At 33.1% G+C, this 26,245-nt stretch overlaps 2 protein-coding genes across 2 annotated transcripts in view; one reads left to right on the top strand and one right to left on the bottom strand.

The window, feature by feature from the left end:
* Positions 1-1,759: 1,759 nt before the first annotated feature.
* Positions 1,760-26,245, top strand: part of Roc2 (Regulator of cullins 2) — a 99,578-nt gene continuing 75,092 nt past the window's right edge. The window contains exon 1 of the mRNA XM_085947277.1: positions 1,760-1,946. Coding sequence (XP_085803403.1) covers positions 1,796-1,946 — 151 coding nt within the window. The 5' untranslated portion in view covers positions 1,760-1,795. The remainder of the gene's footprint in view (positions 1,947-26,245) is intronic.
* Positions 6,916-15,715, bottom strand: LOC147072492 (facilitated trehalose transporter Tret1-like). Its single transcript, XM_085947276.1, has 3 exons — positions 15,536-15,715; positions 10,533-10,655; positions 6,916-8,175 (listed from the first exon to the last, which is right to left on the bottom strand). The coding sequence occupies exons 1-3, from the start codon at positions 15,698-15,700 to the stop codon at positions 6,916-6,918; spliced, it is 1,548 nt and encodes a 515-aa protein (XP_085803402.1). The 5' UTR covers positions 15,701-15,715.

The raw sequence follows: 26,245 nt of genomic DNA, 5'->3' as shown, positions 1-26,245 counted from the left end.
ACCAGAGGCACCTAGCGGAAAGCTTGCAATTTAATATATTTTTTTATTTTAAGTCAAATCGAGCTTAAATATTGGGACCGTACCTAAATAAGATTTCATATAAATAAAAAAGACTTCAGGTTATACCTACACATTTATACTTTTTATAAAAATCGATGTTTTTTAAAATAGATATAAAAAATATTAAAACTATGAATTAGTCAAAAATATAAACGGCGAAAATTTGTAAACTTAATATACTAAATTTTAATTTAAAATATGTCCATAAAATATCATCATCATCAGCTGGGGTCAATCCACTGCTGGATGAAGGCCTCCCCGAGCTTTCTCCAGCTCTCTCGGTCCTGTGTCGTTCGCTGCCACGCATTTCCGCCGAACTTTACCAGCTCGTCAATCCAGCGGCTTTTAGGGCGACCCTGTGGCCGTTTCGTACCCCTTGGGTACCATTGGATGACGGCATTTGTCCAGCGGCCGTCCTTTCGGCGAGCAATGTGCCCCGCCCATCTCCATTTCAGCTGTTTGGCAACGTCTATTACTACTACTACTATTATTACTATTAGGTCGTCAGGGAAATCATAGAGCGCTACCAGGAATACAAACTGCCATTATATCTTGGTTTTATAGACTATGAAAAGGTATTTGATTCCATCAAAAAATTCTCAGTTATAGACGCCCTTAGCAACCAAGGAATTTCCAGACGCTACATAAACATATTGAACAGTATATACAGGGATGCCACAGCATGCGTGAAACTCCACAAACGGTCGTGTAAATTCCCCATTATCAAAGGTGTCCGGCAAGGTGATACCATTTCACCTAAACTATTCACCGCTACTCTTGAGGACTTATTTAGGAAACTTGATTGGGAGGAAAAAGGTGTTCCAATTAATGGAGAGCACCTCAGTCACCTGCGCTTTGCAGATGATATTGTTATACTCTCACAAGCCCGAAAGACCTCCAAGGTAGAATGCAAGAACTCGCGGATGTCAGTCAAACGGTCGGTCTAAAGATAAATGTCTCAAAGACAAAAGTGATGAGGAACTGTTTTCGGACCCTGTGATTATCTGTATTTCTGGCACCCAACTCGAGTAAGTCAGCAGGTGTCCATAGACGGAAGCATGCACGATGAAATTGCTCGAAGAACAAAGCTGGGATGGAGTGCTTTCGGACGTCTGAATAGTATCTTCAAGAGTGACCTACCATTATGTCTTAAGCGTAGGGTGTTCAACCAATGTGTGCTACCCGTGCTCACGTATGGCTGCGAGACATGGACCCTCAACACGAGAGATGTCCAAAGGCTAAGAGTCACACAGCGAGGCATGGAGAGATGCATGTTGGGCATCACGCGAAAGGACCGTAAGAGAAACGAATGGGTTAGGAAGCAGACAAGAGTACGCGATGTAACCATAAAATATAATGTAATAATAAGATGGGACCCTGCAACGAATTCACATTTTATTACATTTTTTTACAATCGTAGGTTTATCTTTGAATTAAAAAAAAAAATCTTATTAATGATTTCAGATTTAAATTGTAAATTATCAAAAAAAATCTCAAATTGCAAGCTTAGTATTTTTCCGCTAGGTTCTCTGCTGGCATGCCTCTACACCATAATCGATGAAAAGAATAATAAACAAATCATTTTTATTAAAAAATATGTGTGACATCTATAAATATGCAATACAAGTACGTTTGTCTTGTGATTGGTAAAAATTTCCCAACAGTTTCCTGTTGCACCGGCCGATAAAAATGAAAGTTTGACAGCTGATCTGACAGTTGCGAGTAAACAAAAGCGATGTCCGATGACTTGGATTCTTTAGATCGTGGTGAAAACGATGGTCAGAAACCTGATAAAATGTTCACGTTAAAAAAGTGGAATGCCGTTGCCATGTGGAGCTGGGACGTGGAGTGCGATACTTGCGCTATCTGCCGAGTTCAAGTTATGGGTAAGTCATGATTTTTTAAGGTTAAGTCTCGCTTTGAATCCTGTGTTTTGTTTTATCAGATGGTATAAGTAATAGACGAATGTGAAATATACCATCGTATAATTCGGTGACCCTATAATTCTTCCGTCTATGTTTATTTCTTCAACAAAATGTAGAGAGAAGATGCTCACTGAAAACTGTATTAGCAAGTGACCTTTCTGTTCAGGTGGATATGATTTTAAAAAAATCAGTTGGTTTTAAATCTTACATTTGTGACGTTAAAGATTGACGAGTTCAAATGTATTATATTTAGGGATATATTACTTTCTGCATAACCTTTAAATACATTATTAATGTTTTGCCCACTTAGTTGTCATTGAAAATTTGCATAGATTGTATGTGCATGGTATACCATCATTCACTATGTATATATTTTTGTTTCAGGCTAATATTATTAGGGTTTTATTCGTCTTTAGTCTTACGGTTGTATATAATTTAAAAATAAAAATAAATATATTTTAAAAAAAAATACGGGAGAGAATATTGACAGAATAAAATAACGTTTAAGAGACATCTAGTGACTGAATTACGAGACATGTAAATTATTAATTTTAGTTTACTGAAAAAATACCTTAAAGGCCGGCCACACGCTCATGCTTCACTACGGTGTTGCCTGCGCAAACCGGTTTGCGCAGGCAACACCGTAGTGAAGCATGAGCGTGTGGACGGCAAAACTGTACACCGCGCAAACCAAAAAGTGCGGCCTGCGTAAAATTCAACTTGCTTGAAATTTTAACTGCGCAAACCGAGTTTTACAAGCCGCGCTCAGTTCGTCGAAGGTTATGGTCTTTTTTCATTCATACTTATTTGTTTTCGTTGGATTAAGAATACATAGTATTACACATATTATTGTTGGCACGTTTTTTAAATTCATTAAACTCTGCCTAAACAAAATCAAAATAGATAAAAAAATTATTATATCTATAAAATATTCATATTTATGTATGATTTAATTGCATAATTTTAGATATTTTGTAGATAGACTAGTATTTTTTGACTATTATCTATTATGGCTTGGTTTTCGCAGGGTTTAATTGAATTTTAAAAACTAACCAACACCATCTGTAAATTGTAGTCTTATTTCAATGAAAACAAATACGTATGACTGATAAAGTTTAGTGTGCACCATTTATGGCGGATCTTAACAGCGTACCTCCACCCTCCACCCTTCGCCACTAGTACCTACATATTATATTTAAGCAAAAAATGCTGATTTATATGCGAGTGTATGTTTCTTCTCAATAGCCATTGTTTGGTCCACTTGGATCTGGAGGATTTATTACTCTTTTATACTACCAATAAACAATAGAAAAACGCTTGTGACAAAAACAAATCGTCACTTGACTCGACATTGCTGCGTTTCCGAAAAACCTTGTTTTCACGACGACGACTTCTGTTGTAACGTAATGAGGTTTGCGCAGTTTTACTTGTGCCGTGTGGCCATGCGAGAGTGTTCTGTCTTTTATGCACAGGCAAAACCGCGCAGGCAAGTCGCTGCCGTGTAGCCGGCGCATTAGACACATGGTAACTAGATGATATTATATTAATATAATGGTATAATATACATACTAACATAATTATATTTGTATTGTTTTATATTGTACAATATTGTTTTATAAAAAAAACTTTGGCGACGCTAGATGTGAGTGGTTAAGTTTATGTCTTAAATATTGTTATTTACTATCATAGAACAGATAATAAATATAATTCCGATAGGCTATATACCAATATAGTAAATTTTGACGCAGGGTTTTGAATGTGTGACGTATGACGTATTCTTGACACGTATTTAAATTTATTCCGTATTCTTCCTTACTTGAGACCGGTTGCCTGCTTCTAATTACCCGTTTTTTTTTTTTTTTTAATAATAACCATACCCTTGCTTTTTCGTACAAGGTGGTTGGGTGGGTTAGTTGCATTGATGTGGGGCTAATTAGGTGCCTCCATTTATATCTTTAATTTTCTTTATGGCCAGGATTAAATATTTTGTGTAGTGTTCTTGTGTTGTTCTATTGCTTAGTGCTTCGTGAGGCTTTTGGAGGTCAATTTCGTGATTATGTTGTCTACATCGAGTCCTGAGAGTCCATCGCTCCCTTTCTAGTATAGGGCAGTCGTTGATGACATGCCACACAGTTTGAGATGTGTTGCCGTCACATGGACAACAGTCGTCATCCCTCAATTTAAATCTTTTTAGATAAGCTCGCACCGATCCGTGGCCTGTTGGTGTCTGTGTGAGTTCGTGTGATATTTTTAAGTTCCTGGCAAGAGTGATGGCACAGTTTATGTTTGGAATAAATTTCTGCGTTATTGATCCTGTGGCGGATGTTGTGTATCTGTGGTTCCATAGCTCTATGGTATCTTCGTTTAGTTTTTGTTTTGCGTAACTCAGAGGGAAGTGTGTATAGGTTAAAGGTCTTTTGTCTGTTGTGGCTTGTTTAGCGTATTTATCAGCTTCCTCGTTTTCGGCTATCCCCGTGTGACTTCTTATCCAGAAGAATCTGGGGTTTGTTCCTATCATTCGAAGCTGTGTTGACAGTGTTAAAATTACCCGTTAGGTATTTCAGTTCCCATTATTTCTGAGTTCCCTGTTTACTACCTACCTACAATTCACTACAAAACAAAAATTATCATTAGGATAGCAGAATTTTCTCCAGTTAGTAGGTACTTTTGTATTTTTATAAAATAATGAACATCTTGAAGTGCATATTAATATTATAATTGAAGACTCATGCATGCGCTCGAATACATCTAACTCCATCCTGAATAGTTTCCTCAACCTTATTCTAGAACTTGGATACATCCTATGAAAACAATTCCTTTGATTATATTCGATGATATTATCCTTGGTAGCTTAGTTTTCAAAAATGTTCTTGTGTACCGGAGAGTAACGTCGTGTTTGCTTTTATTCAAACGAAACTCCTGTCAAATTGACTTAACATACATATCTGCGCATCTATTCTATACACATGCTATCGGCAGGTATCGAGGGTAGTTTTTCATATGTTTGTATCGAAGTATTATAATTGTTACAATAAGTTAGCCGTCTAAACAGTCAAAACTGCCTATCTCGCTCTAAAATTTATTATTTCAATTTAAGTATTTTTTTATTTTTTTTATTAGCACAGTCAAGGGAGGTGCTGTTAAAACATAGCACTTATTGTAACAATTACAACTGACTTATTGTAATTGTTACAATAAGTGCTTAATACTTCGATACAAAAATATGAAAAACTACCCTCGATAGCTGCCGATAGCAGTCTTGTGTATAGAATAGATGCGCTGGTCTGCATTGTAAATTTGGTAGTCAGTCTGATTTTTTTTATATCTTCAAAAGTAAAAAATTTCTCTGGTTTTGGCTTTATTATACGCTATTATTATAAATAAATGAACCTACACCAATGTCACCAATAGTTGACAAAAAAAAACAAGGTGGCAGAAAAGAGGGTCAGTATGAGTGTTGCGATCTTAAATTTCGGCTCCTGAACATTTTAACAAAACTGACATCCCCCCTTTCTTTCCCTGCGACCTTCATATTATTTTGGGTAATATTATCTACTGGTTTTTGGAATATATAATTTATAGTAAAAACTTGATAACATAATATTTATAAAATAAATGAAAATGGTGTTGCGTTAATTGGTATCCAAAATTCATTACGCATTGAAAAAATAGTTGGGTAGGTACATGAATATGTAGACGAATAGGTGATTTATTTAATCGATTATTTTATTGACGTATTAAGAAACGAATATTCAGATTGTTGTGGCATTTCCGTGATTGGGCTTTCAAAAGGAACGAAACTGTGCAACCGTTGAAGTAACGTTTCATGTCAGGACTAAAAAATAATAGGCTACTTTTTCGTATTTCAATTAAGTATATTTTTTAAAAAATACATATTGAAATAAAATATTTTAACCTATCATTAATAAATTGCAATCATATGAAAATATTTACAGTAGGTATTCAAAAAAAATATGGTACCATTGGATTATGTTTCAAAATCATATTATACACATACATTATACATACATTTAGCTACACAATTATTATTATGATTTCTATCGGACACGGCCCGCGTGTCCTAGCAGAACATAGTATAGAATACAATACACAGAGATTTTATGAACAACGGCTACACTTTTTATTACAAACTTCATAAATTTTCCAGCTCAAGGAATATCATTCATATAATGAAACTGAATAATCAGAATGAGTCATTGCCTAATAATCTAATAATATCTTTTCATGAGATTCAATGATTATTTGGTGATAATATAATAAACTTAGTGGTTCACCATAATAATATGTTTAAAAATATTTACATTCTAAACAATCTAAACAATAAAATAATATTACATAAATACTCAAACGTTAAATTTGAGTATTCATGCTTGATAAAGGTCGCTATCTACGTGAGCGAAACGCTTGTCATAAAATAATGTTATGTGTGGTGAAGACACATTTGTATAAATTTTCGAAAACATATTTTCGTATCTTAATATTATTTCATAAAGTTTACTATGTGAACGAACGTGAACGACACGTGCGTAGTAAACATTTTTTCATATTTGGTGAATACTTTCGAGTGATAAATACATTCGATAAAACATATTATAAATAATATATTAACAAGGGTTATAATTATCATTATTTACAATGGCATACTATGCAACTATAATCTCATTATATTATAATATCTATAATCAATTAGTTACATAAATTTATTAACAATAACATTTAGCTTTATCCGATAAAATACCAGCTGCCTAACATAATAGTAAATAGTAACTAAATTGTTTCAGTCTATATTATTTATTCACTGTATTTTATTATTAAATTAGTGTTTTATATGTTTTGATAAGCTTAGCTAAACCTTAAAAATAATATTCACTAAAATCTTTTGAGATTCACCCGCATCACAGTCTCGTATTTAGCAACCTACTGGAAGCGGTTTACTGTTGGCGATGGAATTAGCTCTTCTCGTTCTCCCAAGCAGCTTCTTCTCGATGTCCTCGAGGCTTTTACCCCTAGTCTCAGGCACCCAGAATATCGTGAAGAACAATCCGAATACACAAACTAAACCGAAGATCCAGAATGTACCGTGGGTGCCAGCTGTCATGACTAAATCGGCAAATGATTTAGTGACGATGAACGTGCAAAGCCAGTTGAAAGCTGTGGCGACGGATGCTGCAGTGCCTCTGATTCTTCCAGGGAGTATTTCCCCCATCATAAGCCATGGGATCGGTCCAAAGCCGAGAGAGAACCCGATAACGTACGCCACCATGCTTACTAATGGCACCCATCCGTATCCGTCAAGTTTTATGTCCAGAGAACGTACGTAGAAGAAAGAACCCAATGTCATCAAACTCAAAATCATCGATAGAGACGATATGTAGAGCAAGCGTTTTCTTCCAAGTCTATCAATAAGAAGGGTGGCTACAAAGGTTGAGGCAAAGTTGACGATTCCCACAACAATGGTGGAGAGGTTTTCGTCCATATCGCTTTCAGCTGCTTTGAAAATAGTCACAGTATAGAAGATGACAGCGTTGATTCCACTCATCTGTTGAAAGAACATCAATCCTAAAGAGATGAGCACTGGTTTGTAATTCTCCCTGGAGAAGAGTTCCAGTAATGCGGAGTCATTATTCCTGTTTTCTGATTCGCTGTGCGACTTGACGATCTCTCTCAGTTCACGATCAACGTCTGCGTTTTCGCCCCTCAGCCATACAAGAGCTTCTCGTGCCTTATCTGTCTTACCTTGAGACACATACCAGCGTGGAGTTTCAGGAATGAAGAAAGTTAGACAAATGTAAGGTAATGGAAGTGCTGCTCCGAGATAAGCGAGATGCGACCAGTCCAGGTAGTATCCTGCGCAGAAACAGATGAGAATTCCAATGTTTCCAAGAGCAGTCGGTAGCAATCCTAGTCTACCACGCACTTCTGGCTGGACAGTTTCACCCAAGTAGACAGGGAAACATAGGGATCCTATTCCTACGCAAAGACCGCCAATGGTTCTGCCCACGAATACCATATACACGTTCGGGGCGGTCGCTATGAGGATCCAGGAGATGGTGAACGGTAGACCTGTTGCGAGGATGGTATTTCGCCGACCGAGGTATACTATAAGAGGCCCTCCTAGCACGCCGCCCATTAGCGCAGCCAGTGGCATAAGTCCGCCTACCCAAGAACCCTATGAACAAAAAGAAAATCACATTAAATACACTGGACCAGTATTAAATTTAGAATCTATTAATTACGTCTTCTATGAAATACAAATACGTAAGTGTGTATTTCGTGAAATTGATTAAAATAATATTTTTCTAATTGGTATTTTATCAAACACGCGCGAGTGGGCCGAGAATGTTGTGCAGCAACTCCATTAAATGAAGTACCTACGACAATACATATAAGTGAGTACCTACCGTTTATAAAGATTTGTAGATTATTTCGCAAAATACATAATAATATGAAGATATTATTATTAAATTTATGTAAAATATGTCTACAATATATTAAGTTAATTTTGTTGTCAAGTGTGGTACCTACTTAAATACCTACATAGTACCAGCTAGTTACATGATATATCAGTAATAATCGCTAGTCTAAAATGTATCACAATGTATGAATAATTACTAATAGGAATTATTCCATATATTAATTTATTTAAAATTTCCCTACAGCATCTCTAATCTTTTCTCGATAACATTAGAATAAATAACAATGATAATGTTGCAGACTTGCATATTTTGAATGCTATAATAATAATTACGAATCTAATGATCGATAAATTACGTGCAATACATAAAAGAAATAATGAAGCAAGGTCGATTATAAGTGAATATTAATTTTAGTGGCTATTCATAAATATTTGATGTCGGCGGACGGCGAGTACACAATTATTCAAGATATTATTGTTTAATTAGTAACTGACGTTCTAACTTCTATGAAATTAGTACCATGTGCCTGGCACGAGCCCCTGGTCATTATCAGCAAGCTAATTATTTCACTTCCATTGTCATTTGTTACAAAATATACACGTACGTAGCCACCGCGACCTGTTCTATCTTCTATTGTTATGCCACTGTCCAAAATGCTGTAGGTATATTTACGGTGGACGTTACAATTATAATTAAGTATAGATGATATCCATATTTTTTGATAAGAAAAATCATTGTATATTTTACAGGGAACCATTAGTATCGATGTATCTAAGGCATCGATTGGAATACATGGTAAATTTTACTACTGTTTACTAATGTTTTTCTCATACTTATATAGCAAAAAAAATCAACAACAAAATATGGAGAAGTTCACACGAATTTACGACATGGCAGACAATCATGGTATAATAAGAGAGCTATATGAATAAATCACATTTATTAATATAGCTCTATTTAATTTCATAAGATACCAGTGGCGAAGGGTGGAGGTAGGCTGTTAAAATCTACCATAAATAGCGCATACTAAACTATGTCAGTCATACGTATTTGTTTTCATTGAAATAATACTACAATTTATAGATGGTGTTGTTTAGTTTTTAAAATTCAATTAAACCCTGTGAAAATTAAACCATAATAGATAATAGTCAACAAATATATTCGTTTATCTATAAAATATGCAATTAAATCATACATAACTTTGGATATTTTATAGATAGAATAATATTTTTTTATCTATTATAGTTTGGTTTAGACAGGGCTTTATGATAATAAACCAATAATATGTGCAATATGTATTTTTAATTCAACGAAAACAAATAAGTGCGAATGAAAAAGTATACATAATTTTGTAGTATCGCCCAAAATATACCAAAACTGTTATGGTTTAGTTTAGGCAGGGTTTTATTGATTGTTTAAAACTAACCAACACCACCAGTAAATAATTGCAGTCTTAGTTCAATAAAAACAAATACGAATTACTAACAAAGTTTAATGTCTATTATTTATGTCGGATCTTAACAGCCTACCTCCACCCTTCGCCACTGTAAGATATATACCCCTATGATTGGTATAGCTCACCATAGCACGTGGCCATATCATTAGAAACTGTTCTTTAGTCAACACGTAAAATATATTATTGGCATTTGCAATTTAGTCATATTGGGGAAATTGTAATATTTTCCGACCCGTTTTTATTATAACACAATACATTTTACGCTGGTTTATAGCTCACTTTTTGACACATTTAGAGAGGTTTTTGGAATTGTTGTTTTTATTTAATAAAACGCAATTTTTTTGTAGTACTTATTCCACTTTTAATCAATAGATTCGGACCGGTTTTGTCCGCCTCAGTGGAACATTTTCAACTTGTCCCACTGTGGCGGACGAAACCGGTCCTAATCTATTGATTAAAAGTGGAATAAGTACTACAAAAAAAATGCGTTTTATTAAATAAAAACAACAATACAATGCAGTTCCACCATGAATTGACAGTTAACAAAATAAAAGGTTTTTGGAAGATATATTTGATCACAAAAGGGTTCTAATAGTCGACGATGTATATTGTAAACATATGAAGATATCTTAAACTGTTTAAATATGTACCAACCTGTTGTTCTGTGACAACGATGGAACTGTTCGCGTGGATCATGGTTGCCAAAGCAGGCGATGTATATCCGCTCGCATATCCAACCACCATAGAGCCTAGTGACACGGACAGTGCAGCCAATAACTGAAAAAAAAGAATTTATCGCTATCAAAAAAAGTTTTTAGTAAATCAATCTAAAAACTGGTAGGTGCGAGGTTTAATTTCCAGATTCGTCAACAAATAATTTTATTGATTGTTTTATTCATATTCGAAATTAATAAGATTCACTGAATCGTTTGTTAACGTCATCTTCACATGTAAGAATATTTAACCTCCCCTAATTCGCTTCTACTTTGTCGTCGGACATGAAAATCCTTATACTGCCAAGCATGGCCCCCACAAAGGGGGAGCTGACAGGGCTCTAGCTTGGGGGCCCGGGCTTGGGAAGGGCCCGGCGTGGCGAATCGACCAGATAAGTGATTTAAACACAAATCAAAAATTCTCTCGAATAGTAAAAAAAAGTCGCGCTATTTATCTTAAATATTATTATTATTTTAAATTATGTGGTTGTATGATACAATGCGACAACTCCATAATTCAAATAGATGAATTCAAATATACAAAAAACACTAAATATAAGTACACATTAATTTTGCCGCGTACACCATTTGGAAAACGCTACTGTAGAGCGTCACACTGCCTTTATCTTTAGCGATAGGTAGGAGGCCCGTCAAAGATCCTAGCCTGGGGGCCCGCTTCAGGATGTGGGGACATGCTGCCAAGTAGATATTTATATATTTATGCATCCCATATTCACAATTCTGTGGTCACCAATATATCCCACCCCGAGACAGATTTGGCGTTTTAGTTTTAGCCAATATTATTTTGAAACAGTGTTGACAGTATAGTTGAAGATAATATAACGGAGGAAAACGGTCTTAGTTGAATTATAAGTAAATAAATGTGAAGACGTATAGAAGAATATTATGGTTCTTATTTAATTTCTGACAATTGTCCTATTTTTGTTGGTAGGTACTGTGACAAATTGGGGAATAAATGGATTCTATCCAAAAATCCCAAGCCAACAAGAGTGCCACCCAACGGATGCATTCGTCACTTTCTTCACTGCCTTCAACTTATCAGATAATTATTTAACAATTTAAATAGTGTAAGATTATAGAAGAATCAACGCTGTAAAACTAAAGCCGTGTTTTGAATCAATACCATCATCTTCCATCAAAAGTACGTAGGTATATTGCCCACCAGTAGCGATGGATGGTGGTAGGCTGTTAAGATCCAATATAAATAGTGCATACTAAACTTTGTCAATTATGTATACGTATTTGTTTTCACTGAACTAAGACTACAGTTCATAGATGGTGTTGGTTAGATTTTAAAATTCAATTATACCCTACGAAAACAAGCCATAATAGATAATAGTCAAAAAATACTCGCCTATATATATAATGTCTCTAATTGTGACATTAAATACTCATCATTTTGGATATTTTATAGATAGAATATTTTTTTTATATATTATGGCTTGTTTTAAGCTGGGCTTAACGAATTAAAAAAAACTGACCAACAACAATATGAATGAAAAAGTGTGCACAATTTTGTCGGATCGCACAAAGCATATCAAAACTATTATGCGTTGGATTAGGCAGAGTTTAACTGATTTTTTAAAAATAACCAACTCCGTCTGTAAATTGTAGTCTTAGTTCAATAAAAACAAATACGTATGACTGACAAAGTTTAATTTGCACTATTTATGTCAAATCTTAACAGCCTACCTCCACCGTTCACCACTGTTCCCCACATACCTTTTATTTTTCTGTTTCCTTTTTACTTGGATAATGATATCTATTATATTTTATATTTTCAACTGTTTTTTATTACTTTGTGTTATAAAACTTGTCACATTGGTCAAAAATTGTAATTCAAAATTTCTGAAGATAATACCTGTGCTAAGCGACATATTGTATCCAATTCAATATCAGATAATAAGACATCGACGTGAGTATCAGCGGTGTTTATAAATTTCATTTTCCAAAATCAATCCACTTCGTAAATTATTACAGTTTCACAAAAGAGCATTGAAAATAATAATACGCAACCATGTTATTAAACACGACGTAAAAATAAATCGACTATTTAAATATTCACTATACTATTATAATTTATAATATTAATATTATATATGTTACTACTATCTTTTTTGGTTATAAATTATTGTGATCAAATTCCACAAGGAACGATCCGTCTGATGCGACGCGCAACTGTCTTGGGACATCGCCCGACTGAATTGACAGATGCGTAATCAAATTTGCCATCGCACAATATTAATGGCCGCGATATCCTGGATCAGAAATGATTCCTCAACACTTTCCGTCGTGTCAGAGTCGATCCAGTTTCATTGTGTGCAGCGCATCGGATGAGGTCAAAGATCTTCTCGATTAAGATCATAAATCCGAATATAACCCTCGGCTGTCCACGAACTGATATAATATAAACCAGTGGCGAATGGTGTAGGTAGACTGTTAAGATCCGACATAAATAGTGCACACTAAACTTTGTCAGTCAAACGTATTTGTTTTCATTGAATTAAGACTACAATGTTTGGATAGATTTTGTTAGTTTTTAAAATCCAATTAAACCCTGCCTAATCCGAGCCATAATAGACAATAGTCAAAAAATATTCGTTTATCAATAAAATATATAGAAGTATGACATTAAACCATAAATAATTTTAAATATTTTATAGATAGAAGAATTTTTTATCGATCATGGTTTGTTCAGGTATTTTTTTCATTCATTAAGCCCTGCCTAAACCAAATCATAATCAATAAAAAAAATATTCTTCTATCTATAAAATGTACAAAAATATGAATAGTTTAATGGCATAATTTTAAATATTTTATAGATGAATGAATATTATTTGACTGTTATCGACTATGGCTTAGATTAGGCAAGGTTTAATTTAAACACTAACAAACACTATTTACACATCATAGTCTTAGGTCAATGAAAAAAAAACGTTTGATTGATAAAGATTACTGTCCACTTTATATATATATATGTCGGATCTTAACAGCCTCCCTCCACCCTTCGCCACTGTCTGACGCAATATATAATATGATAATATTATTTAATATATTATTATATGGCATTTTAACTATGTACTTTGATTTTGTTGACTCTCTCTTTTCCCACAAAATTTAATAAAATAACTTAGACTATAGATTAAAATATCATAAGAGTAATAACCGATTTGTGAACAAGAGTTCGAGTACGGTACATTTTAATATCCAGATTAATCCTGTCTCATATAGTAATACTGTCCCTTCGTGCGACCTTGTTGTAATGATATAATGCCACTTTTGTCCAGTCGGTGTTGGAATTTAAATTATTTTTAGCTCAAAGGGTTCTTCTGACGAACGTCTCAATGTAAGCGTCCTGTTTCCATAACATAATAACTAACTATTATTCTATTTTTACTATTTATTTTGGTGTGGTATGTCTATAATATTTGGTATGTACTATCTCAATGTTTCTTAACCTTTTTACATCCGCGGACCACAAGAAAATCAAAAAATGTTTTCAAAATCAACATTGGAATAAAATAATAAATATTTATAATTTACACTATTTTCGAAACAATTGTCGAAATATAATACAACCCCACTTCAAATGTTGGGTTTCTAGGTAAACCACGCCCCCCCCCCCGTCCTTCTATGAAACGATTTATTACTATATACAATAGTGTCATTCATTCAAAAAATGACTTGTTAATTCATTGTGAACCCTTGTAGGTGAACGAGTTCTGAAAGATATTTATTACTTGAAATTTAACATAAGCTTTTAAAAATGGATACTATATAACTATTTTTGAACTGCAGAAAATTTTTGCGGCCCACCCAAAAATCTTCGTGGACCACCGGTTAAGAAACTATGTACTATCCTATTTTATAGTATTATGAATAATCAATCGAATTTATACATTTTATGGAATCCTATTAAATCTGCAATCGTTGAGATTATTTTCGTCATACTAATAAGAAAGTAATTTGCAATTCAGTTTTTAATGTCAGAAGCTTTTATAATGAAAAGCCATTCAAATAGAATATTTCAAAATGATAGTTTTTAAACATATGACATGGTTGGCTTAACCCTCGCATCGAGGTTACTTATTTTATACATAGATTTTATACTATGGTTATACTTGGAGGTGATCTTGGACGACTAGGCTTTAATAATTAATTCAAATAAAGTTTATTAGGTATATCGTGTGTGCTTAATCCATATAATCTGATAACGATCAGCGCATCTATTCTATACACAAGACTACTATCGGCGGCTAACGATGGTAGTTTATCATATGTTTGTATTGAAGTGTTATGATTGTTACAATAAGTTAGCCGTCTAAACAGTCAAAACTGCCTATATCGCTATAAAATTTAGCACAGCCAAGAGAGGTGCCGTTAAAACATAGCACTTATTGTAACAATTACAATTAACTTATTGTAATTGTTACAATATGTAAGTGCTAATACTTCAATACAAAAATATGAAAAACTACCCTCGATAGCTGCCGATATCTCGCTATAAAATTTAGCACAGCCAAGAGAGGTGCCGTTAAAACATAGCACTTATTGTAACAATTACAATTAATTTATTGTAATTGTTACAATATGTAAGTGCTAATACTTCAATACAAAAATATGAAAAACTACACTCGATAGCTGCCGATATCGGCCGATAGCAGTCTTGTGTATAGAATAGATGCGTAGGACTCGTTTTGTTACATATTAAAGACATTATCAACTATTTTTTCACCAAGAAATGTCAATTACCACCAATGAAGTGATTAATCTTTACGTTGATTCAACTCGAAAATTTAAAACAAAAATCGAGTCAGCCTACGCTCAGACCGAATTTGCCGGAAAAACTTGGAAATTTTCCGCTGCTGCCACATTTCTGGTGTGGGCCGACCCTTAGTGTTGGTATTGATTTTATTTATTTACCTGACTCATAATGTAGATCTTCGTCGGTCCGTACGCCGGTGGATCATCGTTGACGGAGAACTGTGACCCAAACTCCTTCATCTTGGTAGTATCCGTCAGCTGCCTCACAAACGGCACCGTATTCCTCAGATTCTCCTCCTTTATTCCCCTCACTTCCATTTCCATCTTGTATTTATTGGCGCTGCCCAAACTGATTTGTCTCAACTGCTGAAAGTGCAATCGTACACTTTCAAAGTTATTGTCTTCGTCTTCCTCTTCTTCTTCGTCTTCTTCGTAATAGTATTCTTCTTTCTGTCCTTGTTCTTCGCTGTCTTCGGATTGTTTTTGGTCTTCTTGGCCAGTGGTTTGTAGGATCCCGCACTCTGTGGCTATGCTGGTGCTGGTGGTGCTTGTGGAGAGCGTAGCACGAGATGGCACGCGAGCGTAACCACGGCCCACTGGTCTCAGGCGATGGTCTACACCACTGCGCTCCTTCTTGTCGTTTCCAGCCTGAAATACAATAAATAAATAGTCAGAAAAGTATTAGGCATGATTAGTTATATATTGTATTACTGTATAAACACGATCGTTCGGTAGTAGCTTGAACTGTCCGTAAAACAGAGGAAAACGATGGATGAAATAAGAATATTTTCCTATTGACTTCGACATCGCTACATAGTGAAACAGTGTTCTTGTCATACATTCGTTCAAATTTGTTCGTCTTAACCCGAAAATGTCACAAATATAGAGTATGCTTGATTAATTTTAAATAAAAAATTTTTGAACCATTTTTCGCAGACCGGCTAGTATTTTCCATAAATAATAATAAAGTTTAATAATAATGAACTTTATTATACAAAACGGTAAAGAGAAACGAAAGGTTTTTGTAGCAATCTATAAAACTATTTAGATGTTTATATCAAAATTAAAAAAAAAAATTCTTATATTTTAATATAAGTACCGGTGGCGAAGAGTGGAGGTAGGCTGTTAGGATGCGACATAAATAGTCCACAATAAACTTTGTCAGCCATACATATTTGTTTTCATTGAACTAAGTCTACAATTATTTACAGATGGTGTTGGTTAGTTTTTTAAAAATAAATTAAACCTAACCAAAATTGTGCACACTTTTTCATTAATACTTATTTGTTTTCGTTGGATTAAGAATACATATTACACATATTGTTGATTAATTTTGTTATATTCATCAAGCCCTGCCTAACCAAACTACAATAGGTAAAAATATTATTCTATCTATAAAATATCTAAAGTTATGTATGATTGTATAATTTTAGATAGTTTATAGATAGACGAGTATTTTTTGACATATTTCGCGGGGTTTAATTGAATATTAAAAACTAGCCAACGGCATCTGTAAATTTATTGTAGTCTTATTTCAATGACAACAAATACGTATGACTGACAAAGCCTAGTGTGCACTATTTATGGCGGATCTCAACAGCCTACCTCCACCCTTCGCCACGGATTGGTACCAGATACATATTTCAGACAGCGCATGATCATCGAATGTAAAACTGTATATTTTATAAATTTTCCAATTACGCTGAAAGTCTTATCGATTTTTTTTTACCATTTACGATTATTGGATAATAACAACATCTACATATTATTATTATAAAGTAATCGCAGATCTGGTTGGCTTTTAATGTAAATGTAATTATTGATTGATGGCGCTTTTGTAATATGTATGTAAGGAAAACAAGTACCTAGTACATATGTACTCAAAATCCACAATCTCGTTTTTAATTTTCTACAAAAGAATATACCAGTTTTCGAAATTTCTGATTCGTTTGTAGTGATTAATTATCTAGTTGTTTTCAATATTGTCACATGTAAATGAAAAAGATATGCATAATTTTTAGATAATTGGATTAGAATTTCTTCGGAAGAATTCCATTTTATAAAATGATATACTTACCTTTTAATATTCTGTAATGTATTGCTAATTACTAAAAACTACTTCATTATCTGTTGTATCCCATTGTTAATTTCAGGGTTCATCAATAGATAAAAAATGAAATATTAAAAAATCTATGGATCAATGGACCAATGTAGCTATTAACTTAATAATTAAATCTAATTTAAAAAAAATGTCAATTTATTTTTAAATTGTTAATCAATTTTGTGAATAAACTAGGATAAGTTTTTTTTTATTTTATAAAATTCCACCAAAAATTTGCACGTAAATTAATTCCCCATTTAAATCTGTCTTTGTAATTAAAATGACTATTCCACATCTATGTGCCATTAAACCAGCAAACATTTTTATTTGTTTTTGTCACTTTTTATAATTGCTATTTTTATTCAATTGCTCTTGCACACAAGTTTTACAATTGCTATTTTAATAATATGTATATACGTATGTATACCTAAGTATGTAAAACAAACCTTATTCAAGAAAATTTATTAACACCAAAAATCCCACACAACACGATACGATAAACACAAACCAAATTAAAAAATGGAATTTACGCACTTATTAGAGAAAAATTAAAATTTGAAATATCGGAAGTTAATTAAAATTAGCCGCGTTCAATACTCTTCGATCACTGATGACATTATCGATCTCCGCCAGTATTTATAACGTTTCGTGTTATTAATTATTGTAATGTTATCAGCGGCCCTGAAAAGGTCACTTTCATAATGGTCAAGCTAATAGTCAGTCGTGTGTACGAACGCCCGAAGTCCGGGGTGATAACCCCTCAGATTTGTTGCAACGTTTGAGAATCGATGGATTTTCGTCTAGGATTTGAAAAGTTTATCCTCACGACGTGACTTTTGAAAAGAGGCGGGCTGTGGGAATCTCAGAAAAAGAGCACACCTGTCAGATATACTTATAGGAAATTAGAAGATAATACGATATTAGAGTATACGCTTTATAATTTTTTTTACACTTTTTATTACACTGATATGCCTCTTTGTCTGACTACCTCGCATAAATTAAATCAAATGATATTCACTTGTATTAATATTAAGTACCTAATAAATAAGTAAATAGATAATATATGTAAAAAAAAAATTTTAGGATATATTACATCATTTTCATCCTAGAGCCGGAGTGCAAACTTATGAATACTGTACGCACTAATATGTACACACTAATGGCAACGACACACTAATTCAATGAAATTTCAAAAAGTCACCGACTACATAAAATTGAGCGATGAGGTTAAATTACGTATTTTCCTTAAAAAATATATAGGTACTTTCATCAAAAATCATTCGATAAAAAAATATTTTTATTTTTAAAAACAACCTACTTATATTTATTTACATGTGATTAAATGTCATATGAATATATATTTTTAAATTATCTAATTATTAAATATTTTGCACAAAGTGCATTCATGACGAAAATATTATGCGCAAAGGTTTTATGCTTGGCGATAGGAGCCTACCATATTCCATACAGTGCGATGGACTAACTGAGGTCGCGTGACGTAAAGTCCATACAAAAAAGTATCACCGTTCCTTGAGACGAATAATCCGACATTTATTTACGTTAAGACAGATGGCGCGCTGTGGTGTATTTTTTAAACCTTTGCAGATTGTTCTGTAATATGTAGGTATAGTACATTCCTACATATACGACTGAATGTTGTTGGTAAATTAAATTATTTTTATATAGCCAATATAAAATTTTAAAGTGATTGTATAAATACGTCGATATGCAATTAAAAAATATTTTTCTTAAGATGGTACTTCAGTGAAACGGCAAATAATTTTCAACTATAGGTGCGACGAAATTTTTGACTCGCTGGCAATCGGAGAGCGAACGTCGATCTGTGAACACGTCAATTTGTTTCGTGATGGCGACGGAGGTATTAAATTTTAAATTCTTAAAAGATGATTAAAAAGGTTACCCATTAACTTGAAAAAGAAAACATGCCAATGAATATATTATTATTGTTACTAATAGAATAATAAACAGAACATTAAATGGACGCATGTTGGATTTATATGACAAATTATATTTCGTTCGGCACGCGTCATTTGCACAATCCGCGCATCGCCTAGCCACGGATCTTTTTAGACCATGCCTCAACTGAGGTATAGCCTTAAGAAGGTATGCTTTAAATAATCGCCTAATATGGATTCTTCGTTACTGCAACTTATGCATGTACCTTTGGACATTGATTGTGCCTTTGGACACGATACTTAAAAAAAACGGATTAAAGGTGGCAATAAAATTAAAAATTAATATAAATCCAGTATTATAAATTATTATACATTAGTACACTTTAAAAAGTAATTAAAATAATTATTAATATGTAACAGGTACATAATATCTGAACCCGGTAGATAAATGTGGCGTGATAAAAAAAATGCAGTTTTTTCAGTCGCGACGATAAATGCTTTTTTTACTGTTATTGTGTAATAATATGTACGTATCCAATTAGGCTAATTCTATTTTATAATAAATAATTTAGTTTTTTGGCGTGATTTTTGATTGCGTATTACAATAGTTAGCTACTTTGTCCAATGGGAAAAGCTTCCAAAGGTACACCACTTACCCTTATCATTTCATTGTGTATTCATAGTTTTTTTTTTCAATATCACAATTGATTATTTAAACATAGCATGGTAAAATAATTATGATTGCGCATGTTTAAATTTCCTTGTATTGTCTTGAATTTCCATAGATTACTCACGGGTAATCTATTTTCCAATTGCGTTTGGGCTCATTTTCTTTTTCTCGTTTCGTCGATGTTACGTCAGACGTCGCCTAATGAGCTTTAGTTCGTTACCGCAGATAGAAAATTACTATAACAACTAATCACGTTCCTAAAATACATCTGTCACGCGTAAATTTTATGATATCGGCAGTAAGCAATTTGCTTAAAACTCAACTCTTTATACTTATCTATATTATTATACCAAGTATATTATATTCAAGGGTTTTCCCAAAATTTCCAGATAAGCTTAATGTAAGTTTATAAGCTTTTTAGCGATTCATCGTTCCATACCATGGTGTGTTAAGGATTCATCCTAGGTCCTAGAGTCTAGACTAGACTAACTAGGTGAATAATTTACATTAAAAAAAACCCAAAAAATCTCGATTACAAATCAAATCAATCGATCATAATTCTTGGAAGAAAGTTATTATAAAAATAAAATAAAACATCCTTGAGTATATACGTCAGGGTTAGCGAACCTTTTTACGTACGCGTGCCAAAATTTCCCAAATATTATTTTCCGACTGTCTAGCGTGCCGAGCAGTTTTTCATGGGGAAAAAAATAAAAATAGTTTTTAAGAATGATATTAAAAAAGTTTAATAATTACAAAATTGAGTTCTTGAGATTCTATTTTACATCGTGTTTCTAGCCGAATGCATTCTTTTATTCTTTGAATATTTTTTTCCTTGATTTAAAAATTTTCAGAAAGGTCGTGCAAGCATTTTAATTACATTTATTTCATATTATACTCCCCATCACTGAATGGTTTTCCATTTTTAGCGATTATGTTTGAGGCAAGATAACAATCACCTATTTATATTTGAATGACTGTTGATAAATTTCATCAGGTTTGTTGGTCAAATAGTTTCATTTTTAATTGCCCAAATTGCAAGCTTTGTATTTTTCCGCTAGGTTCTTCTCTGCTGGCGTGCCTCTCCCCCTTAAGCGATCGCTCACGACTTGGTCCGCGGGAAATACGAAATGAAAACGTCGACAAATATAATATGTACCCACACATATTAGAAAAATAGTGATTCGTATTAGGTATTAATTTTATTATCAATTGTTTTTTAGGTGCACGTTTCTCGACACGCGTGTGTAGTTTTCGATACGATAAGTTTTTTTGATACCGAGAATCAGCATAAATGTCTTTTAAAATTACATTATATTAGGACACAATGTAGTCGTTGCGTAAGTTTTATAAATATTGACCCATTAGTTTCCGAGTTAAACCGAATAAATGGACAGACACACTAAATTTTTATTATTAGTATAAAATATATGATACGATACATGATAATTAATTATTATTATGAAAAGTGGGAGCCCTACCCCCGACAGTTTCAAAATCTATGCTGTATCGAAAAGATAATATAAGTTTTGATAAAAGTATGTTGAATAATTGCTTGCTTTACGAAGTCTAAATAAAACTGATGAAAGTATTTTTAAGAAGTAACTAAACTAACTGACGAAACCGACCGCCAAATATCCCACTGTGGTCTTTTACATGAGCTAAGATTCTTTTTATGAATCTCATCTTTAAATATTCACAGACACAGAGTTATCAATTACTTTGGGTTTGCACACAATAAAACTATTTAGCAACCACATAATGTGAATCAGACCTTGAACAAAAATATATTTACCATTAATGAAATATTATTTTGTCCCCACAGGTATGTATTTATTTTTTGATGACGTATATTTACTAAAGCACATATTAATTATAAATTATTATTGTTTATATTTATATTAAATTTGTTCGTTTTAAGTTAACCGCTTTGCTGGCAAAGTAATAATAAATATTAAGTCACGTTTTAAAACCATCTCTCGATTTTATAACGACTATCAAGGTTAAAATAATGTGTTGAAAATTTATGGATCAATTTAAGAATAATAATTGTACTGCAATTTAATTTTCCGTAAAAATCATAACAAAAATTTCTTTTTGTGTCAAGATTTGTGTGAATTAAGAAAACCCCCCGCCACGAAGTTAAACCCATTTGTTCGTATACGACACGTGATGCTATAATATATCGGCAATGAGTTAGTTAGGAAGTAAATTAGATCATTATAATTATTGAATAGTTTCGCTTAATTGCATTCTGAAAAACGCAGTGAGCTGGTAATTAAAAAAATATAATTACATACAAAAATGTATTTTTGGAGCCTAATTAGTAATTAATAATAACTAAAATTTTCTGGTTTCTTGTTACTATTTATTTGTGACGTCACAAAACAATCAAATTTATGCATTGTGTAAGTCCAAAAAAATTAAGTAATGTTTAATAATCTCCCAACTAGGATTCCAATCCCGGGATTCCGAATCCCGGGATTGATAAACATAATTCCGAAACTTTCAAGATTGATTTTTTTATCAATTTTTATGGAAAATAAAATAAAAACGAAAATATAACAGAAAAAATACTTTTAATAACAAATAACTACATTAAAAATAAACTGAGTTTGAATGAAGTTTGATTTATACCCGTGTGTAAGTTGCCGATTCATTTTATTTTTTCACATAAATTAATAAAAATGAGAAAGATTGGAAAAAAACAATGCTTCGCACTATTAACAAAGTAATTCCACCATGATCTCATACGTTTTACGGCAGTTTCATATTTGGCTGACTAATTAGATTTATGAAGCGGAAAGGCCATAAGTACACCATGATTTGCTTTACTATTTTAAATCTCGCTAACCCATTCATTAAGTCTTTACTATCAGAAACAGCAATCTCATATTAAATTCACATTATTATTTATATTACAATATTATTTACTCCATTGAACTTATTTATTTCCAAGATTGGACGTATACAAAATTAACAATAAATGTCTTAAATAGTATAAATTATACTAGATTTATTTTTGACCGATTTTATCAATGTTATTTGTAAATATATTTTTTTTATATTAACAATGGAAAAAAATGCCAATCCCGGGACCAGTCCCGGGATCCCGGGATTGTAAAATTGTAATCCCGAAATCCCGGTATCAGAATTTTGGCTCGGGATTGGATTCCCTACTCCCAACCCGTCATAATATGACTAAGTTGTATAAAGAAATAGTCTAATAGTACATACAAATTTCCGCATTCAATTAATTGTAATTTTCTTAATATTACGAATATTTTACATGCATATTTTCGCTTAGACGAGCTTTTCGCAATGTTTTGATGACATTTTTGTTTTTATCGGAACACTAGAAATGCGTGGTAGAAACAATGACATTAATATGGACGAATCATCTAGAAAATAAAATGACACTCACTTTGTGTCGGGTCTGCCGGATGGCGAAATTCATATTTTAATATCGGTATCCTACGCTCAAATGAACATTCTGCTTGCAAGCGGTCTGGCGACACCTCTAGGTCTGCCCATATAAAATTTCTGACTGTCAGGTTTCGACTCCACCGTTATTATTGTGTTACAAAATGCCAATGTGCCTAGTTAAAAATTGTAAAAAATATCTACTAAACACTCCAAGAAAGATGGGATATCACTTTTCATGTGTTAGTATTATTTATTATTTATAAAATGCCATTTTAAGATAATGTTTATTCAATGCAATTGAATGACAGAAACCATTGAACAGTCGCCTGTGATGAGCTGGGCTCACTAATCTCCGAGAAGTCGTAAGTAACCGTGAATCTGTTTCTAACGCAATGAGTCATGACACTAATACGCCATTACAATAAAGGTTATATTACTATAAATTCTCGAAGATTGTATCGCATAATGGAAATGTATACGTCATATGGTCACGTGACATCTACCTATACACCTGTGCATGACTTTCATGCACAATTTCTCGTGCGCGCCGGTATGAAGTGAGTTGTCCATTTAATATGTCATTGGGTAGAAAGTACTGATTTGACTTTTTTATTCTTCCGTGAAGTACCTACCTACATTTTCATCCCTACACTATTGAATTGGCATTAAGTGGTATAACTCCATTATAATGATGTTTAATTCTACAATATTAGAGTTATTTATGTCGACAGCTGCTTCGACCCATTTTTAGAACGATCCTAAGGTAACTACACATACCTACTATGCAATTTACTGAAATGCTAGTAAAACATCAACAAGTCACAGCGATCCATTAAGACGGTACTTCAGTGAACGGCAAATAATTTTCAACTATAGGTGCGACGAAATTTTGGACTCGCTGGCAGTGTTGCCATGTCTACTGAAATTTCAGTAGATCTACTGATATTTTTTGATATTTTTGGCAATATACTGAATTTACTGATATTTCTTCATTCTACAAAATTCTCATCATCCGGGAAAAAAACGAGTCGTCTTTGAAAATTTGGGAACCTGCGGCCCGCGGCGAATTTTTTTCCTAAAACAGAAATCTACTGATATTTTTTTTACACATTCTACTGAAATTAAAAAAATTGACTTGGCAACACTGCTCGCTGGTAATCGGAGAGTGATCGTTGTGCTGTGAACACGTCAATTTGTTTCGTGATGGCGACGGGGGTATTAATTCTTAAATCGTGTAAAGATGACTGAAAAACGTTACCTATTTACTTGAAAAAGAAAACATGTCAATGAATATATTATTATTGTTACTAATAGAACAATAAACAGAACATTAAATGGACGCATGTTGGATTTATATGACAAATTATATTTCGTTCGGCACGAATCATTTGCACAATTCGCGCATCGCCTAGCAAAGATCTATTTAGACCATGCCTCAACTGAGGTATAGCCTTAAGAGTCCGTTGATGATTCCAAAATACGAATTTAATATTCACCTTTATGTAGTAGCATGTTATCAACTATGGAGCTTATGGGTTTTGTTTGCCAAATGAGTTGTATAAGTACTTGTTTTTGCTGTTTTTGACAAAGCTTAAATAGATATAGGTACACCATCGTCATGGATGAGGGGTGTTTATTTTCGAATAACGTAATAATATAATGTTGCATTTTTCTTTCAATTCATTTCGATTCTCTGTTGTGCGAAGTTTGAGGATTGCATCATTAATACAATATCATGTTTTTTACACTGTACGCGATCCTAATGTTTGGAGCAGCGGGTCGTCACCCAAATAAATAATTGTATTGCCGCGCTGCTAGCTGTGTACCGAATTTCAAGACTCAGGGTTCACGAGGGTGATAATGATAATCAACGGTTTAATGCTAATCATAAAAGTTCTGGAGTGTTGATTTATTATAATAGTACCCCATCATAAAATGTGTTTATGGTTTTTAGAACGAAATCAATCAGAAGTTGGCCATGTGGTCAGTATATCAATGTAATATTGATGTTAATGATAATATTGGGTGAAGCGTTTGAAGGAACAAAGAGTATATTTTTTTCAAAAATGCATTGGACCTTTATCGTTTTCTGAACCCAAATGCATCCAGAAAATGCTATTTCACGCGTAAACAGAGTGTCTGTTGTATTAATAATATGTCAATGCATTTTATATAGGTTATCTGTCAGGTCAAAATATACATTATATACTGTAAACATAGGAAATATTTAGAAGTCAATATTGTACGATATATAAATAAATAGCTTTATTTTGATAACAATCTAGTTACTATAATCTCTCAATACTATGTACCTAGTTTTTTGTTATTTTCAAAATCAAAAATGTCAGTGTCAAAGACCTCAACGTATCTATAACTATAACTGCTTTCAAGAAGGTTTCGTGGAGATTCTCAGTAGGTTGTGTGTAGGTCAATTTAAGGGCGGACGTGCTCAGCGTGGGTCAAAATGGAGCTTTTTTTCTATTTTCAAAGCATGATCCTGGACATATCTTAAGCGTTGTAGATAATCTATTTATATAATTTGAAGCCTTATTATCCTTTATATTTATTTTAAACATTTGATGACTGCATAAAGTATTTTTATTACATAAAATAGTATTCTTTTAAACCTCTCACTCTAACGTTTTAGAATATAGTCATATTTCAGTACATCCATGTGCAGTGGTGTTAAGATTTTTTAGATTTATTAATTTTTAAACGCATTTACAAAATCATTAGTAAAATTAATGTTAACATTA

Source organism: Rhyacophila brunnea, unplaced genomic scaffold (assembly GCF_057557595.1).
Source record: "Rhyacophila brunnea isolate RB1 unplaced genomic scaffold, BYU_Rbru_1.0 scaffold_2, whole genome shotgun sequence".
NCBI classification, from domain to species: domain Eukaryota; kingdom Metazoa; phylum Arthropoda; class Insecta; order Trichoptera; family Rhyacophilidae; genus Rhyacophila; species Rhyacophila brunnea.
Note: the sequence above shows the minus strand (reverse complement) of the source record. Positions and strands in the feature narration are given on the sequence as shown.